This window comes from Astatotilapia calliptera, chromosome 15 (genome assembly GCF_900246225.1).
Source record: "Astatotilapia calliptera chromosome 15, fAstCal1.2, whole genome shotgun sequence".
Taxonomy (NCBI): domain Eukaryota; kingdom Metazoa; phylum Chordata; class Actinopteri; order Cichliformes; family Cichlidae; genus Astatotilapia; species Astatotilapia calliptera.
In genome coordinates, this window is record NC_039316.1 from 12,604,261 (window position 1) to 12,622,142 (window position 17,882).

General features: G+C 40.8%; 2 protein-coding genes across 3 annotated transcripts in view; both read left to right on the forward strand.

Annotated features, from left to right (window-relative positions):
• Positions 1–267: 267 nt before the first annotated feature.
• Positions 268–5,949, forward strand: rsph3 (radial spoke head 3). Its single transcript, XM_026142644.1, has 8 exons — positions 268–484; positions 1,683–1,764; positions 1,841–1,982; positions 2,079–2,224; positions 3,237–3,440; positions 4,706–4,868; positions 5,009–5,095; positions 5,820–5,949. The coding sequence occupies exons 1-8, from the start codon at positions 375–377 to the stop codon at positions 5,897–5,899; spliced, it is 1,014 nt and encodes a 337-aa protein (XP_025998429.1). The 5' UTR covers positions 268–374; the 3' UTR covers positions 5,900–5,949.
• Positions 5,950–11,464: 5,515 nt separating this feature from the next.
• The window catches only part of ezrb (ezrin b), a 33,199-nt gene continuing 26,781 nt past the window's right edge, over positions 11,465–17,882 (forward strand). Inside the window, exons 1-2 of one of the 2 annotated variants that reach the window (XM_026142795.1) lie at positions 11,465–11,560; positions 13,085–13,190. In XM_026142795.1, the coding sequence (XP_025998580.1) occupies positions 13,179–13,190 (12 nt within the window). In that variant the 5' untranslated portion in view covers positions 11,465–11,560; positions 13,085–13,178. Of the gene's footprint in view, positions 11,561–12,874; positions 13,191–17,882 lie in introns of those variants that run through there. The other variant, XM_026142796.1, reaches the window with a different exon arrangement.

Consider the following 17,882-nt stretch of genomic DNA (forward strand, 5'->3'; position numbering starts at 1 on the left):
AACTGATCTTAAAGCTGGCAAAAAAGGTTAAAGTTCAAACACATCCCATCACATGTCTTGAAGACATGAAAAAAAAATCTTACATCATGGCTACAGTTTAATCCAAAAAAGTCTAATTCTAAACAGAATTTGTCGTTTATGTCAGAGGGCTAATTTTAAAAGCCGACTCTTTTGGTTTTATTACATTCTGTATTATTAGAAAGCGAAAACCAAAAGAAGAAAAAAAGAAGTGACTCAATGGACCTTATATGGTACACTTCCTGGAGACGGTTGCTACAACAGTTTGTATCCTCTTGGTTACCGTTTGTTGTCAGGCCTAAACGCTGACATTAACAAGCTAACAGTTAGCTAGAGTATCTGGGGTTTTCTGAAAGATGGCTTTTGCTTCACACAGTCACAGAGATCCAAGCGGAACATACACCTTCTCCAGCCGCCCCAGAGCTGTCGAGAACCGCTCAAAGTACAGCGAGACGTCGACTGAAGAGTACGGTGCCGTTGTTCATGGTGTCTTAGATGCGAGCTTATAAGTGGCTAACTGTACCTGAAATATAGCATATTGGCTGTGGAAATAAAATCCACTACAGCGGCTTTACTGACTGTAAGAAAAAGTAGCTGAAGTTTATATTTCATTTACAAGTAATAAAAATCCGAGAGCTAAAGCATCCTGTTACTTGAATAATTGAGTAAATCAGATAGTTGTGGTCAGAAGTTTAAATACACTCGTCATGGGCACGAATGGCACTATAATTTTGGGATTTTAATGATTTCTTTGAACTGTTCTTTTTTCTATGTTGAAATGATTATACAGCATACTTCTTTAATGCCAATAATTAGGTGCAAAAGTATAAACACAGGCTCAAATCATACATGTATCTTTTGAGATTTAAATGTAGGTGCTGAAGGTACTACATTTTTAATAGGCCAAGACCTAATAAACAATCATGATTATGCACAACTGGTAGTTTCTTTTAACCAGCATAAAAATGATTGGAGCCATTTCTATACAACTCCAGATTTCTGGATCATCAGTTCAGACAACTGTTAGAATGTGTTACCACTTTTCCAGACCTAAACGGTTACCTCAGATGAGAAGAAATTGGTTAGGATGTTCACCAACAAGGTTCAAACCTAAGAACGCTGTACCAGCTGGCTAGTATGGTGGTGGTCGCATCAAGCTCTGGGGATGTTTTGCTGCCAGTTGCACGCTTTGTGCAGCATACAAGTAAAAATAATGAAGAAGGATTACCTCCAAATTTTTCAACTTCACTTCAAATCAAAAGCCACATGGCTGAAACTTGAACAATAATGCTGAACACAAATCAAACTGGTTTTGGATTAATGAAGCAGGCTAACATTGAGCTTCTCGAATGACCTTTCCAAAGCCCCGACCTCCTTGAAAATATGGCGACTACACTTAAAAGCCATGTGTGAACCTGGAAATCAAGGGATTTAAATGAATTCTACTAATTCTGACACTGAATTGAAGTGGTTGAAGGACATTTAATCAATTATAAAGGGAGGTATGTGCAAATATTTCAGAAAGATTTTCAGCCTTTGAATTCCCACAGACCTAATAGAGTCAAAGCAGTTGATGGTTGTTTAGAAGTGGTGAACATTTATAGGTGCTGGAAATAGTTGGAAACTTTTTGCATGCATTAAAATGAATTGTCGTCTTCCTGCAGGACAAAGCGTCATTATGGAAACATTATGTATGATCGCCGTGTTGTCAGAGGAAATACGTACGCCAAGCATATCCTACCAACTGTAAGTGTGAAACATTCATTTTCTGTTTTTTGTGCAGTGTAGGTTGTAGTTCTTTCCTTCTTTTCCCCACTGATAGACAGCTCAGCCAGACCCTGCAGAGATACGAAGACAACAGGCCAACAGGAGACGAGCCATCGCTCGAAAACAGGCCAGGGAGCAATTTAGACCCAACACTCCTGAAGCACTGGAGGGCAGAAAACACACTGATGTACAAACTGGTAAAATAATTCCCTGGACAACTTCGGCACATGTAAAATAATTATTTCTGACTCCAAAAACATGGAGTTTTTATAATGAGCTTGCTTAATTTTCAGAGCTCTACCTTGAAGAACTGAGCAATATTATTGCAACTATGGACATTGAGTGTCAGACTGACCCCTTCCTGGACAGACCAGCAACTCCACTCTTCATACCTGCCAAATCTGGCAAAGATGTCGAAACACAGATAGAAGAGGGAGAGGTAAGTAGTCCCAGTGGAAGGTTTGTTTAATAGCATTAACATAGTTCTAATAAAAAAAGGTTAGACCTGTTTGTTGCCTTCTGTTTTTCTGGAGGAGCCAATAACCCAGACCTAGACTTCTCTTTATAAGGCTGCCAATCACTTTGGCTCGGAGACTAAAGTACAGAATTTACTATACATTCAGGCATGTTTTGAGGCAAAACCTTTTTTCAAATTTAGTTGGCAGGGGACAAACATGCAGAAATGAGCTTGCTTTACAGGCGTTACTTCTTTTGGTTATTTTTGCTTTCTGTGTTTTAACAATTCTCTAGTTATTCTATATTTTGTTTTGGCTTTTTAACCATTTTGACCATATTTTAACCGGGCCGATCGTGGCTCAAGAGTTGGGAGTTCGCCTTGTAATCGGAAGGTTGCCAGTTCGTGCCCCGGCTTGGACAGTCTCGGTCGTTGTGTCCTTGGGCAAGACACTTCATCTGTTGCCTACTGGTGGTGGTCAGAGGGCCCGGTGGCGCCAGTGTCCGGCAGCCTCGCTTCTGTCAGTGCGCCCCAGGGTGGCTGTGGCTACAATGTAGCTTGCCATCACATGTGTGTGTGAATGGGTGGATGACTGGTTGTGTAAAGCGCTTTGGGGTCCTTAGGGACTAGAAAAGCGCTATACAAATACAGGCCATTTTTTTAACCATATTAATTTGTAATTTGGGTTTCATTATTTTATTTTATTCACTGGTTGGAGGTCATTTAATATTATTTTTTTCTGGTTTATTTATTTTGAAGTTGATTTTTCTTTCTTATTCCATGTTGCTCTGTTTTATTATCAGCTTGTCAGTAATCAAGACTCAAGTGTTGGTCTTTGCCTTTAATTCTGTTGCCTGTGAATTGCCCAACTTTGTGGAACTGAAAAAGAAAAGTGCTGCTAATTTATTTTGACTTTGTAAGGTAGTAATGAAAACAAGTTTTTAAATATTGTAAAATTCACAGTAAAACACCACTTTTTTATACTCGCCCTATGCAGCTGTTTGACTTTGACATTGAGGTGCAGCCAGTGTTGGAGGTCTTGGTGGGTAAGACAATCGAACAGTCTCTGCTGGAGGTGATGGAGGAGGAGGAGCTTGCCTGTCTGAAGGCCCAGCAAAGAGCCTTCGAGGAGCTTCGAAATAATGAGCTGGCAGAGGTGCAGCGGCTCCAGGAGATGGAGAGACGACACAACGAGGAGAAGGTATTCAAGTTCTAGAAACGGTCTCTTTATCCAAACATGTCTGTCTGCAGCCTGTAAACCCTAAACATGCAACTGGACTTATGCTAACCAGGTTTTAAGTTTTGAACTTAAAGTACCATTTTGTTATCTATTATAATTACACTCACTGGCCACTTTAATAGGTACCCCTGTTGCACTTCCCATTAATGCAAATATTAGCCAGTCACAGGCCAGCAACTCAATCCATCATCAGCTTGGGTTCTCTTTAAGTGCTCCAGCTTCCTCTTCACAGCCCAAAGACAAGCATTTAGTAGGGTTGGGTTAATTGGTGATTCTAAATTGACAATGAGTGTGAATGTTTGTCTGTCTCTTTGTGTTAGCCCTGTGACAAACTGGCAACCTGTCCAGGGTCTGCTTCCGCTACGACTACTGGACAGGCCCCAGCTCCCTCATAACCCTGAATTAGATAAGCTGAAGAAACTGCATCGTTGTTGGCAAAATTAACATTGGAACTGCCAGACTGCTCTGAGGTGATATGAAGGCAATCAAAAGAATCACTTGTTATGAACCTTAAAGCAGATGGACTACAGCAGCAGAAGAAAAGCACACCAGGTGCCACTCCTGTCAGCTAAGACCAGGAAACTGGCTACAATTGCCTGATCTGATCAATCTTGATTTCTGCTGTGAAATTTGGATGGTAGGGTCCAAATTTGGTGAAACATAGAAATTTCAATAGGGTCCATGTCAAGCTGGAGCCAAATCTCTGAGGAGTGTTTCCATCGCCTTGCTTAATCCATACAATGAAGAATCAAAACAGTTCTCAAGGCAAAAGTGGGTCCTGCCCCTTATTAGCGTGGTGTACCTAATAAAGTGGGAACAGTTTAGACATCTATTTCCTGTCAAGATTAGCTGTTGTAGATATGTGTGGTGATTCATCATCTTTAAAAAAAAAAAAAGAAGTCACACAGGGAGCACAAATAATGTTGCCAGAGAAACAGTGTCATCAAACCAAGTCTGATATGGTAGTAATGTCACAGTGCTGATGAAGCAGATTAACTGTGTTTGAGTACTAAAATTCATATTTATGAGTCACTATGCATACTCCTGTAGTGAAGCTACATGAGTATGATCTCACTGACATTTTTTAGATATAATAGAGGTCATAGTGTTTGTGCACTGCTTACCCCTGCTAGGTATGGTGGAGAATTTCAGGATTTCAGACATCATGAATGTGAGTTTTTTGGTGCCAGATTAAACAGATTAATCTGGGTTCTTTCCTCCCTCAGGAGCGTAGAATTGCACAGCAGAGGGAGGTGCTGAGGAAAGAAAAGGAGATTGCAGAGAAGATCGCCGCCCGGGCGTACACCCAGCAGTACTTGGCCGGTCTTCTACCCGCTGTCTTTACCTCACTAAGAAGGCACGGCTACTTTTACAACCCCGTGGAGAAAGGTCGGCCTACTTGACACACGAGGGTGCCGCTGCCCTCTGTTGCTAAAGCGTAATTTCCTTACATCTGTGTCTATTAATAGATGAAAAGGTAATTTTCTCAAACTTTGCGGATGAATCATATCTGTGGTTTTGATTTACAGATATCGAGACTAATTTCTTCCCATGGCTGATGGACGAGGTGAACAACAGGGTGGAAAGGAGATACACAGCAAGAGAGATTCTTGACAGTAAGAGACATTAGTTATTTTATTTCATTTTTTGATGACATCCCTTTTTTTGAGATTTTTTGGGTTGATGTATGCAAACCTAAATTTGCTATATTTAACAAAAACTTCTGCATAGCTATGTTTAAGTATTTTTTTTTCCAGCTTATCATTTTCTGTAGTCCACTCATCATTGCTGTAGATTTTCTGTAATTATACTTTTATTTAGCATTAGTTTTTTTTTTATCACTTCAAAGTGCTTTATAAGTTCAAACCAACTCAAATAGAAAGCAGAGAAATGAAAAGAATGGGACGTGCCACTCAAATTGAAATCTATTTGAGGATTCTGTAACAGCACTGAGGGTGGAGGAAGTACACCTTGCAGGTGAAAAAAGGCTTTTTAAAAACTTTATTTTAGACCCAGGTCAGCAAGTTTTAAAGCCTTTAAACATTAGATTTGACTGGTGACCATGTGTGCAGTTTATAAATGACTGATGAAATTAGTCATTTATAATAATTGGGCAAATAATTGAGAGGAAATAGCAGTTTTAAAAAAAAAATTCTAAAAAACTTGGTTCAGGAGGGTAGAGGTCTGCATTTACTTCTTGTAAACTTTTCCCCAGCATGCATTGTGTGACTACCATCTAGTGGTGCGTGATAAACATTACAGCTGTCACTGAAGTCAAACAGGACGGGGTGGGGTTGCACCTGTGTGACTGAAACATTTCCATGTTTTTGTCTGTTTCAGCTATGATCTACGATGTAACCCAGAAGAGACTTGAGCGCTTCAACGAGGAAGAGACACAGCCAGAAAAGTCTGATTCATAGAGAGATTTATACACAAGTATTTACCACAAATAAAAGTTTTTCTTCATGAACTGGTTTTTGTTTACGGCTCCAAACCCAGGCTACCAACAGGGAAGGTAATAACTGCCCTCAGGTGGACAAACTATGCCATGTCAACATTCATACTTTGGTTGAAGGGTGGCTCTTCTTAACTTTTTAAGTTAAGTGTCTTTCATTGGCTGTTCATAAATGACTGATATGATAGATCGGTAAATAGCTAATATCAAATGATATTAGACAGGAGGCCAAGGTGAAGGTGGCAGAGCTGGAATTGAAGATGTTAAGATTTACATCTGGAGTTGCATGAATGGGCAAGATTAGAAATCAGCATATCAAAGTGACAACTCATGTTGAGTGGTTTGGAGTCAAAGTAGAAAAGTGAGGCTGAGATGTTTTGGCCATATAGTAGTGGAGGAGGAACAGAGAAAGACCTCAGAGAAGATTCATGGATGTAGTGAAGGAGGACATGCAGAGGGTTGGTGTGACAGGATATGAGGAATAGGATGAGATAAAGGCAGATGAGCCTCTGGGGAGACCTCTAAAGGGAGCAGCACAAAAAAGCAAAGATGATGACATCGGCCTGTTTGATATATCAGTTAATAATAATAATAATAATAATGATAATAATAATAATAATAATGGATTGCATTTATATAGCGCTTTTCGGGACTCCTCAAAGCCCTTTACAATACCACTATTCACAGTCCTTTAAGTGGGCCGGTACGCGCCGGTACTCAGTACCGCCACTTCTAAATATAGCTCTTGAGAGTACTGCCACCTCTCCATGCGCCCAGAACGTGCTTTTAGCGTACCGGTACTCTCATTTGCACATCTGTTATAATCGTTTGGCTGCGCTGCCGCTTTTCAGAGCGCCCTTCACAAGCACGCTTCCTAATTCGTCCCACCGAGAGCAGAGACTACATTACCCATACACCAATGTGTTTTACAAGTGAAAAGCGCATGCGTCGCTTTTGCCGTTGTCATGTCAACAACTCAACGTGGTCCGGAGAGGTTGTGTAAAACGCGCAAACAGCTGCTCTGTTAAAATACAAAAACAATGAACACTTAATATGCTCTCCTGGCTTCAGACTCTGAGTAGTAAAAGAACAAGGTCAGAATCAGAGGACTCGCTGGCTGACACCCCACCAAGCCAGAATGATATCGCTGCAGGTCAGATGAAAGCTGCACTAGTGCCGCAGCCGCGGACGACGGCACTTTTTGCGACGACGAGGACGAGAATGACACCATTTCTACCGATGACAACAGCCGCGTTAGCGAGCATGAGTGGCCAGAATGTTGGTCCCAAGCACAAGTCCGGTATTTCTCCACAAATTACAAGTGGCTGATCAGCAGAAATCAAAAGTTGGGTTGTAGTGTGTGTAGTCAAGTTTGTGCTCGCGTGGACATGCAGCAAGGGCAGAGAGTGTCGCAGGAGTGGAGTGGGTGCTTAATCTCGTCTTTTGGAAGGGACAAGGCTGCACAACAAAACTCACTACGAAAAAAAATAAAAGAGCACAGAGACTCAATTTATCACAAGAAAGCAGTTGAAATAAAAGAGAAGGCAACACAAAATACAATGCAAAAACACATTGAAGATATGAGAAAGGCTGACTACGCTTCAACTTGCAATGTGTTTAGAACAGCTTATAAGATTTTTCAAGCATGGGCGTCCCTTTACAGACATGCCAATAGATGTCCAGTTGCAAGTCTTAAATGGTGTCAAGATGGGCAGAGTTTTGCACTCTAATAACTCATGTGCAAATATACTGGATCACATTGCAGCTGAAATGAAAAAGAAGGTAGTCAATGACATAGTGATGAATGAAAGAAAATTGTGTGTGCTCATTGATGAATCCACTACAATAAGTGGAAAGTCTGTGCTTGTCGTGTGCCTGCGGTCAGCTATTTCCAGTGAAAATCCAGACACAATATTTTTTGAACTGATTGAGCTGCAGGGGACCACAGCAAAGGACATCACTGAAGCACTGTTAGGATGTCTTCATAATAATGGCTTTGACCCTCACTACCTACAGGAACATTTGTTGGCATTTGCTTGTGATGGAGCCTCAGTGATGCTTGGGAGGAAAGCAGGAGTTGCTGCGCAGCTTTGTTCCAAATTCCCTTACCTGTTTGTCTGGCATTGTTCCAATCACAGACTGGAACTGGCAGTTTGTGATGTTTTGAAGGAGGTAGGAGGAATCAACCACTTTAAAATATTCTTAGATCAGCTTTACTCCCTCTACCATGCATCACCAAAAAAACCAAAGGGAGTTAACCGAGAGTGCTCACAATGTTGGACAACGTCTCCTTGTGATAGGCTGTGTTTTATCAGTGCGTTGGGTTGCTTCAAGTGAGAGAACAGTGAAAGCAGTATGGGAGAACTACCAAGCTCTGCAGGTACACTTTACAAGTGCTGCTGCTGATACCAGCAGGGACTCAAGAGAGAGAGCAAAATACAAAGGACTCAATGATGTTCTCACTACTGTTTCTTTTGTGGTCAATCTTGGCATCATGTATGACGCTCTCACAGAACTCAGTGACCTCTCAAGAATGCTCCAGAGACGGGACATGACTTTGGATCAAGCCGACAGGCAGCTGGACCGACAAATCCGGGTGTTTGAGTCAATAGTATCCACACCTGGTCCCTACACACAAACTGCCATTGAAGCTGAAAAGGAGAAAATCTTCAGAAATGTATGCCTGCATGAAAATCAGAGGGTTATAAAAATCAACCATGGCCAATTTTTCCATAGCCTGGCTGAAAATGTTAAGTGCAGGATGACTCCAACAACTTCCTCGCATGTCAGTAAAACCTCATCTGAAAAGACAGATAGTCACCTCCTCTCAGACATCAAGGTCCTCCAGTCTGACTCCTGGCCTGCATCTCTAGATATTCAATATGGGGATGCAGCGGTCAGACATTTATGTCAGAGATTCAGAGTTGGGGAGAGGGAAAGTGTCCTAGGATTTAGGGAGTATAAAGACCTTAAAGCTTCCAAGACACCAGCAGCCCTGAAGCCGCTTCTTACAGCTGTCCACACCATTGCAGTATCAACAAGTGAATGCGAGCGAGCTTTCAGCTCAATGAATGATACTTTGACAGATAAAAGAAACTCTCTCGACATCAAAAGGCTTTCAAATATGATTTTCCTGAAATGCAACGGACCACCCTTGGATCAGTTTAACGCACAAACATATGTGCAGACATGGCTGGCACTAGGGAGGAGAAGTGCAGCATCCACAAACTGCGAAGCCCAAAGTGAAAGGAAAGTGGAGCCCAAAACGTGCTGGAGCCTTTTCTAGGTAAAATGATTTGTACAGTATTTCTCATTTTTCATTTGGTGTACTGTGATTGTATTTTGCTGAATCTGCTTTTGTATATTTTTCAGGGGTAAAGAAATGAACCATCTTCAAGACTCAAGATTATATTCTACTGTTCTATGGTTATTATGTTTGGGTTGCTTCAAGTGAGAGAACAGTGAAAGTAGTATGGGAGAACTACCAAGCTCTGCAGGTACACTTTACAAGTGCTGCTGCTGATACCAGCAGGGACTCAAGAGAGAGAGCAAAATACAAATTATTTTATAATTTATTTTATATACATTTTGTGTAAAAAACAAAACAAAAAACTTTACAAGTGCTGCTGCTGATAGCAGCAGTGACTCAAGAGAGAGCAAAATACAAATTAGTTTATAATTTATTTTATGTACATTTTGTTAAAAAAAAATTTCAATACCTTTTTGCACATTTTATTTATGTTCAGTAGCTCTTTCTAGCTCAAGCAAATCCACAAACTAATAAAATGATTTATTATTTTGTATAAGGTTGTCTGTTGACTGTTGTATATAAAACCCATTCAATATAGTTGTTGTTACCTCAGGGGAGGCGAAAAAAAATAGAGTACCGGCACCTCTTTTGGGCCACTTAAAGCACTGACTATTCATTCACTCTCACATTCATACACTGGTGAAGGCAAGCTACAGTTAGCCACAGCTGCCCTGGGGCAGACTGACAGTTGGGCTCCAATGATTAGTAGTTCTGTGGGTCTTTTTTGCACTTATGAATTCGATGCAATAGTTGTCAATTATAGACCTATAAATAGAAACAACATGTTACAACCTCAAGATAATAGAATTATTAAAAAGCTGAAGTTCAGGTTTCCTCATTTTTCCCCCTTGAAGGCAAGCTTTTTCGTTCAGTTCTGCAGTACAATTGTTCATTTACTGCTTATCTGAATTAAGTTCCTGTGTGCTTCTGAGCTGTCAACATACCAATGAAAGAAAATCAGCCAAAATCTAATGTTCAAAGAGCAATCTTAAAAAGATTATCATCGGCAGAGCAGGCAGTGAAACAGGTTTTAAGGAACTCCAGATATTCAAGAAGAGCATTCAAAGTGCCTTCCTGTGTATTTATCCATTTGCATCTGGCATCCGACTGCAAACAGTTTATTCAGGTGCTCTAACAGGCAAATTCAAGAATGCTTTGCATTACTGTGACTGTTCGGCTCCATTATCCCAGCACCCAGAAAATGTATTTAAAGCAGCTGATAATGTCTCCTGCTTTAAAAACCAGCGAGGATTAATATGTTGGTACCAGCTTTGTTTCATGGGTTTCAGGCTAACCTCCAGGTGTTAGAGACACACCTATTTTCAGTAGACTTTGCTTAGAAAGCGGTTGTGATGACGATGATGGTGCTGGTGAAGCTGTAGTTGTTGAAAGCGAGGTAACAGCAGAAGCAGGGGCAGGCGGGACTGTCACCTCGCTCTTTGGTTTCGTATTATGGTGAGAAGTAGGTCTACCTCCGATATATACGGTCTATTTTAATCCCGTCCTCTCATTGGCCGGTTCACCTCTGACGCCAGCTCTCGGTACAGCACGCGCAGGGCGGATGACACGCGCTATTTCCCGTGTTAAAGTTTCAGCAGTGATGCAACTCCGCGCTCAGGACAGGTGACACCTGAGTCTTTGCGCTCTAAATTGAGGAAGTATTAAAAAAACAATATTAAAAGACAGTTGCCAAAGTGACAGCGCTCTTAACACGACAACTTACCGGAAAAATAAAAGTTTATGTTGCTTGTTGTGGTTATTGAATGTTATTACACGATTTTCGTATAATGCACTGAAAATTTGGGCTACATAGGAAATAACTGACTATCTTAAAAGTAGAAATACCTTAACATGTCTAACTGGGTGCTGTTATTTTAAGGTCATAAAAGAGAAGCACAGTTTAAAAATAAACCTTCAAATTAAATAATAATTAAATAACAAAAAGATTAAATAGCATAATTTCATCACACTAACTTTAAATAAGAGCCATTGCACACCATACTTATATTTATTTATTGTTATTATCCCACTTAACGTTGCAGCTGAGGGCCCTGTGACAAACCACCAAGATCCCCCACTATAGCAGGGAAAACACCCAAAATGCTCATCAAACATCAATGAAACTATTAATGGTTTTGTTGGGAAGTCCCTCAGAGTTCCCTTACGGGTCCCAGGGGCCCCGAGTGGTGACCCTGCTGCCCTGCAGCCTGCAAGGGCGGCACACAGGGATGTATGAGCGCCATATTGCGCCTGACTGGAGCAGCAGCGGGAGAGGGAGTGTGCGGACCCGCCGTGCAAACCACCGTCTCATCTCTGGTAAGACTTTATTCTTATTTCAACACCTCCGTCCTGCTGACCGACCCCGGCAGCAAAGCAAGATGGAAGAGCTGCAAAATAAGACTTTGTTTGGTTTTATTTATTTATTTTTGCGCTCTTTGTTTGTGTTGCACTATACAAAGCAGGCAAATCTCACAACAGGTGTCTTTGGGATTATAATGGGAATGTGGCTGAGGGCGGCGCAGATGAAGCTTCTGCACAAAGGGGGAGCATTAAGACAGCGTGGGTTTAGGAGCCCGCTTTCTAAATCTTTTACCGTGTATTTTTATTAGGAAATCTTTTTAGTGGAAAAAGTGGAACGTGTCATAAAGTGGGCTTGAGTCGTTTCCCCGTCGGTGTGGGTGTGTACCCAGAGCAGACATTACAGTCCCGGTGAAATATTCCCTGTCTGCCGTCACTTTGTCCCGTTTTGTCACACTGTAGCTGAGCACTGCTTGCGCTAAATGCACTGTAAAACAGCATTGTTTCTGTTGTCTACTTCTTTCTTTTTAATCGACTTTGTGACGCGATGCAGGCAAATATTGAGCATGAAAGGCTTCCGTTAATATGAAGTGGGGTGTGGATTTTTGAGATAATGACGTCTTCAAAATAAAAGACCAAAACCACAGACGGGTGGGGACCATTACGTTTATTAAAGGTAGTGGTTGAGGTGTGTTTCTGTACTAAAGCTAAGCTGCATGGTGTCTGTGTGACTCAGTGTTAAGGTAAAGCAAGATTTCAGGATATCCGGTGTTACATTTCAAAATAAAGCCTTTCAAGCGCGACATTTTTGGTATTCGTTGATAAAAGACAAGAAATGGCTGTAAGAGAATTTAAAAAAGCCAAACAACCAACATCACCATTTTACCTTGTTAATGTGTACAGGTGTATAGGTCAATGTGTATCAGTCTGTTGCTGGCTAACACAGATGGATAACCATATGTGTTAGATACACATTCACACTACCAGTTTAGAGTCACCACTTATCCTAACCCCACGTACGTGACAGCGCGTCATTGATCCACTGATAAGAAGTATGGTAGTGCCCATCAATGGATCACTGTGAATTAAATAAATACATCCATTTGAATATGCAAACATGGGTTTTTATTTTGTTATTCCAAATGAAAATATTTAGGTTTAGAAGTTCCTCATAGACTGAAGATTTCTCTATTTTGTTTTGTGGAAGGATATTGATAATTCGTATTATTATAGTACTAAGAGGGGTAATAATAATTATAATAATTGTAATAAATATGAAAAATAATCGACGGATTAATGTTTTTTTTAACCAGTGTCTCAGGGGATTACTAGAAAACAATGACCAGTAAGACCAACTGCTCTTAATTTGAAGGCTGAAAAGCCCACTTCCTATGTTATTGTATCCGGCTGCCGTTGGCTTGTTGGTTTCCAGGGTGATTCATCCTGATGACTGTAGTCCGCAGGAGTGTCGCGCTATCCTCAGTCGGGTTTAAGTAGCGCAGAAGTGGCCGAAACTCGTTTCTCTTCTTTCTCTCTTTTCAGGAAGGCGCAGTGAAAGCCGCAGTCGCTCGGAGTACAGGTCTCTCCTTTTTTTATTTGACAGTTCCTCGCTCGAAGCCGGGAAAAGGACAGAAAAATGCCCAAAGCGGTAAGCAGCCCCTTTGATTTTTCTGTATAATTTCACTCTGTAGTTCTGTGACAGGTAGATTGTATTAACTGAATCACAGCAGGTAGCGATTACCACGCTCTCAAATCTGTCTAATCCTATTCGGAAAAATATATAAAGAAATGGTTTTATTATTTTTGTATTATGCGAATCTCATAAAAATGTGGTTATAGCGACACTATTATTATGACAGTAGAGCTTTATGAGATTATTAGCTCATGTAAAAATACGGTAGTCATGTTAAAGGAGAATGCCACTGAAAAAATTCAATGTCTTACATCTTTATTATTGTTCTCCATTTATTTTTGCATGAAAGATAAGTGTGAACAGTGTTTAATTTTAAATGTGGTTGCTGTTTAAGTGGGTAGATCTATATTTTTAATAGCTATATGCTTTTACTGGATAAGGGTGGAAAGTCTTTGAATGCAGATGTTGGGTGGAAAACTGGCAAAAAAAAGTGACTTGCTGTCTATATAAACTGTATTTTATGTAGTTACCATGTATATGTGAACAGGTTTTTAGCCTTCAATTACTCCTGACTCACTTTGCCCCACCCGAGCTCTTACATACTGTACAGTGGCACATGGCTCGTCCTGTATCTATACCTCTTTGTTATGGAAATGTATTAGATTAAAGCCTATGTCAATATTTTTCTCCGTATAGAAAGTGTCAGAAAGATAAATTAAGCCAAGTTGTTTGCATGAGTAACTCATGCAAGTCAAACTCACAGTTTGAAAGTATCTCAATGGGAAAAAGGCAAACAGTATCAGAAATAGGTGCAGTTGTGCATTTTGTGTTATTATGGTGACAGGTTGCTGTTAAACAGATTCATATAGGGATGACAATGACTGGAGCCCAGATGAGCATCACTAAACATTTGTCGGTTTGTTTAGAAATGCCTCAGGGTTGTCATGAGCGTCACTGTGGAAATGACATCATTGCTGTCTTGTTAGCAGCAGCAGCACACGGAGTCCAGTTGACACAAAACAGCCTTTTTAGAAAATCATGTCAGAGTATTTTTTTCCACGATACCAAGAAGTCACAAGGCCTTTTTTTTCTTCCTAAAAAGTTTATCCTAAAGACTAATTCAGTGTGTGGCCTCATGATTCGCCCAGTCTTTCAGACATGGCATGAGTAAATGTCAGTAGGACACTGTTTTTTTAGTAAATCTCTTCTTTCGATGCTGTGGGTGGGGAAAGCTGGGAAACAAAACCCACAGCGAGAGTCAGATGAGCCTTATGTTACATTCAGCCTGTTTAATTTCATCATCTATTAGTCAGTTGAAGATTTTCTTACTTAATCATCAGTCTGTGCAGTTTCAAAAATCCCTTTTTCTTCCCCTAGACACACATTTTTGTTTGAGAAATGACAGTTAAAGCTGGTAGTTTTTGTCTCTTCTTCATGAAAAATGCACCTTTTGTGTCAATTTAACAGATTTCTTTATTTCAAAGACACAAAATTAAGTCTAAAAACATTTAGGAAAGCCCTAATGAACAAATGTGAAGGTATATTTCATTTTAGCTAATGATCCTGAGAAACCAGAAAGGGACACAAACCAAGCCTCAGGGGTGTCATAAGCTCCTACTAATGGTCCCAACCCCATGATAAATGGGTGTAAAAAAAATCTGTGCCAAAACCATAGACATAGATCCAAAGATTCAGCTCTTATGTGTAATAATTCACAAAAACTCACCAAAATCATCTAACCATCCGTCTGCTGTGAAACAGTCAGGAAATGTAAATGTGAAGTCACAGTCAAGCAGCAAAGGATCAAAAATGCAGACTTGCCTTAAATGTGAATCAAACTGAGAGAGAAACCTACAGGCACTCTGCAACTGTTAGAGTTCCGATGATGGGTGTGATACCAATCATTCCTGCCATGTGTTTTATCACTGTGGGGCAGGACTTCATTGCAGATTTGCGCGAGCAGCGAGGTCTCCTGTTCACCCCTCTGAATTGCACGTTATCCAAAGTAAACCTCAGTGCTCCCAGAATTTCCTCAGGATCACAGCCCTGTGACAAAATCAACACAAGGCGTGGCTGGCATCACTGTGGATGGGTGTTTTCTTCTCATGTCCAGTCCCATTGTTGCTATTTGTTCCTTTTAAATAATTGATTACTCAATCATATGAGGAACACCCTCCAGGCGTGATTCACCAATCCCAAAGTGGTTACAAGTCCTTGAAGTCTCATTCTTTAGTTACTTGTGTTAAATGTTGACAGAACGAGCTGGCCTGTTCTCTCTCTCTCCGTCTGTGCTGCAGTCATTTATTGGTATATTGCCATGGTGACTCCCTTTGTACCAGACTCTTGTAAAGCCATGCAAATTATGCAGAGGTTAAATATTGAATGGTCATCACCGAAGAATGCACCGTAGCCTATTCACAGTTTAACTACTGAGGTGATGCCCAGTAGTTTAAGAAACTTCTTAAACTTGCCACTGAAACATCCAAAGGAATGTTAATCAAATCTCGTGGTTATACAGAGCTGGGAGGGGTTATGTACGCATAGACTTTGGAAACTGGAATAACCAAGTCAGTCAGGCCTCTAAATTTAAAGGGTCTCAATTTCATGTTAGATTTGGAAATGGCACTCTAGGAAGAAAAACAATAGTGAAAGCAAATTGCTGTTACAGTAACCTTTCTTGCAATGAGTGTCTAACCTGATTAGAAAAAGATAATTTAATCTATCTTTTTCTAAAGATTACCTCCAGCCTGTTCCTTAAAACACACACACACCCAGTGTAACCATACAACATCTTGTGCAGATGGAGTTAATAAAGAAGATCTAGGAGACTGCTTTAACATAAAGACTGGAAACTGGAAGGAACAGGCAGCCTGGCTCTGTGCAAAGATTCCACTTGTGAGCCTTAATCCAGGCTGGTCATTTATTTTCACTTCCAGATTTAATGCCTTCTACATTTGCTTGTAGAGACCTTTTCACTCCCAACAGTTGAAACAGTGGTTTCTTGGTCCATTGAGTACCATGAGTGAATTAACACAGTGATAAAACTGTATTCTCTGACATCACAATGTTTTTTTTTTACTTCATTCTTAACCCTTGCTAAACTAGTATTTTGGTATGGATGCACTTCAGTGTCAGCATAAAACATCTTTAGATTCAGGCAGATATGTTGGTCTTCAGTGATTGGGTAGAAATAACTAGGTAGCAAGGAGGCAATAGGGGACTGAAGCGTGAAAGGGAGTGGAATGAGTTGATTTCAGGTACTTTATGCACCACATTGCGGTCTGATCGCCTCATTTAATTCTGACCATGAGATCATGTGCACTTGTTACCATGTTTTGGCTCTCACTGCTTAATAATCTGTGTTGCCATAGAGCTCGGATTGCTTGTTAATGTTTCATAGCTACCACCGCGGTGCATCTTCCTCTAGGAGTGATTTGCATAACCTGTGCTGTTACAGTGGGTTTAGGAAATAGAGCTTCTGTTACTAAAATCTTGAAGTCCGGTATTAATATGAGGCTGGGGTATAAATGGTTAATATGAACTGCTGGACTTTCCTCTGACTAAAGTTGCTCTTTGTGGAACTCTGGGTCCTTGCCTGGTGTATTTTTAGCATATGTGTCATGTTTTCTTTACCGCTGTGAATGGCCTCAGTTTATTGTGAGTTACCGTTGGAGAACTTAGTTTGAGATCAGATATCACTCACTCACTGGTTTCCACTGGCTTGTCTCCTACACATATTCATATATTCCATTCTCTTCTGGTTAGGGTGTGTGTGTGTTTTTCCTTCTAGATGCTCCATCTGTAACTGTTACATCTGTAACTGTATTTGTAACACCTCAAACTGTAAGCGCTAGAGAACAGTAATTTAAAAAGAAGAAACCTAAAAAATAATACTTAATAGAGCCGTTTCTGAGCGATTCTGGTGAAGTTTTTGTGGTAGGTAATCCTTCTCCTCTGGGATGTAGATGGTGATATTGGAGGCTACTGGGGCACTGCAACTGAAAGGAGAGCTTTGTTTTGCTGTGTAAAGTAAATGCAGTGCTTCCCCTCCTTCTCCAACTTCCAAGCTGTGACTTGAAGCGGGTAGGGGTTGCTTAATTGGGCGAATGACTCAAAACCTTTCAAATTGTACGCACATGTGCCATTAGAGGGTTGAGCTCAGTGCTCCATTGTTTTTATTTTGTTGGTAAAGCAGAGTTTGCTTTGTTGCTGCTGGGTTTTAATGTCATGTGAGTTTACTGGCTAACCTGACTTGACAGGAGCAGCAGACTGGGGCAGTAAATGGGGCATTTTGAATATCCACTGACTTGACTGCTGTGCTCTTACAATATCCTGAAGGGCACAGCGGTGAGGTGCTTTTCCATGCACTGCTGTGATTGGATTTGCCTTCCCTGGAGGATTTGCGTGTAACAGTTAGTTGATCAGTCCGCAAAGCTTCATGGGAATCAGCGGCCCTCTGAGTCACCACATTCATCGCTGCTCCGGCCCAGATATCCCTTTTCCAGTGGGCGTCATTCAGTTTGTTCACCGCTGAGGCTCAGTGTAGTTCACAATGGACTGGAGATGAAAGATGTCACTGGAGGCCTTTCTCTCTCCTCACTCTGTGTCCACTAACCTCTTTGTATCGTTTTCACTGGGCATTAATAAGCTCAGTCAATACCCTGAGTATCTGTGCCTTTTCATAACCCCCCCAAATACCAGAGACGG

Bases quoted from the DNA above. Each gene is read 5' to 3' on its own strand.
- rsph3 (XM_026142644.1), top strand. From the start codon at position 375: ATGGCTTTTGCTTCACACAGTCACAGAGATCCAAGCGGAACATACACC. The intron at 485-1,682 runs GTACGGTGCCGT...GTCTTCCTGCAG, and splicing joins AGCGAGACGTCGACTGAAGA to GACAAAGCGTCATTATGGAA. The intron at 2,225-3,236 runs GTAAGTAGTCCC...CGCCCTATGCAG, and splicing joins CACAGATAGAAGAGGGAGAG to CTGTTTGACTTTGACATTGA.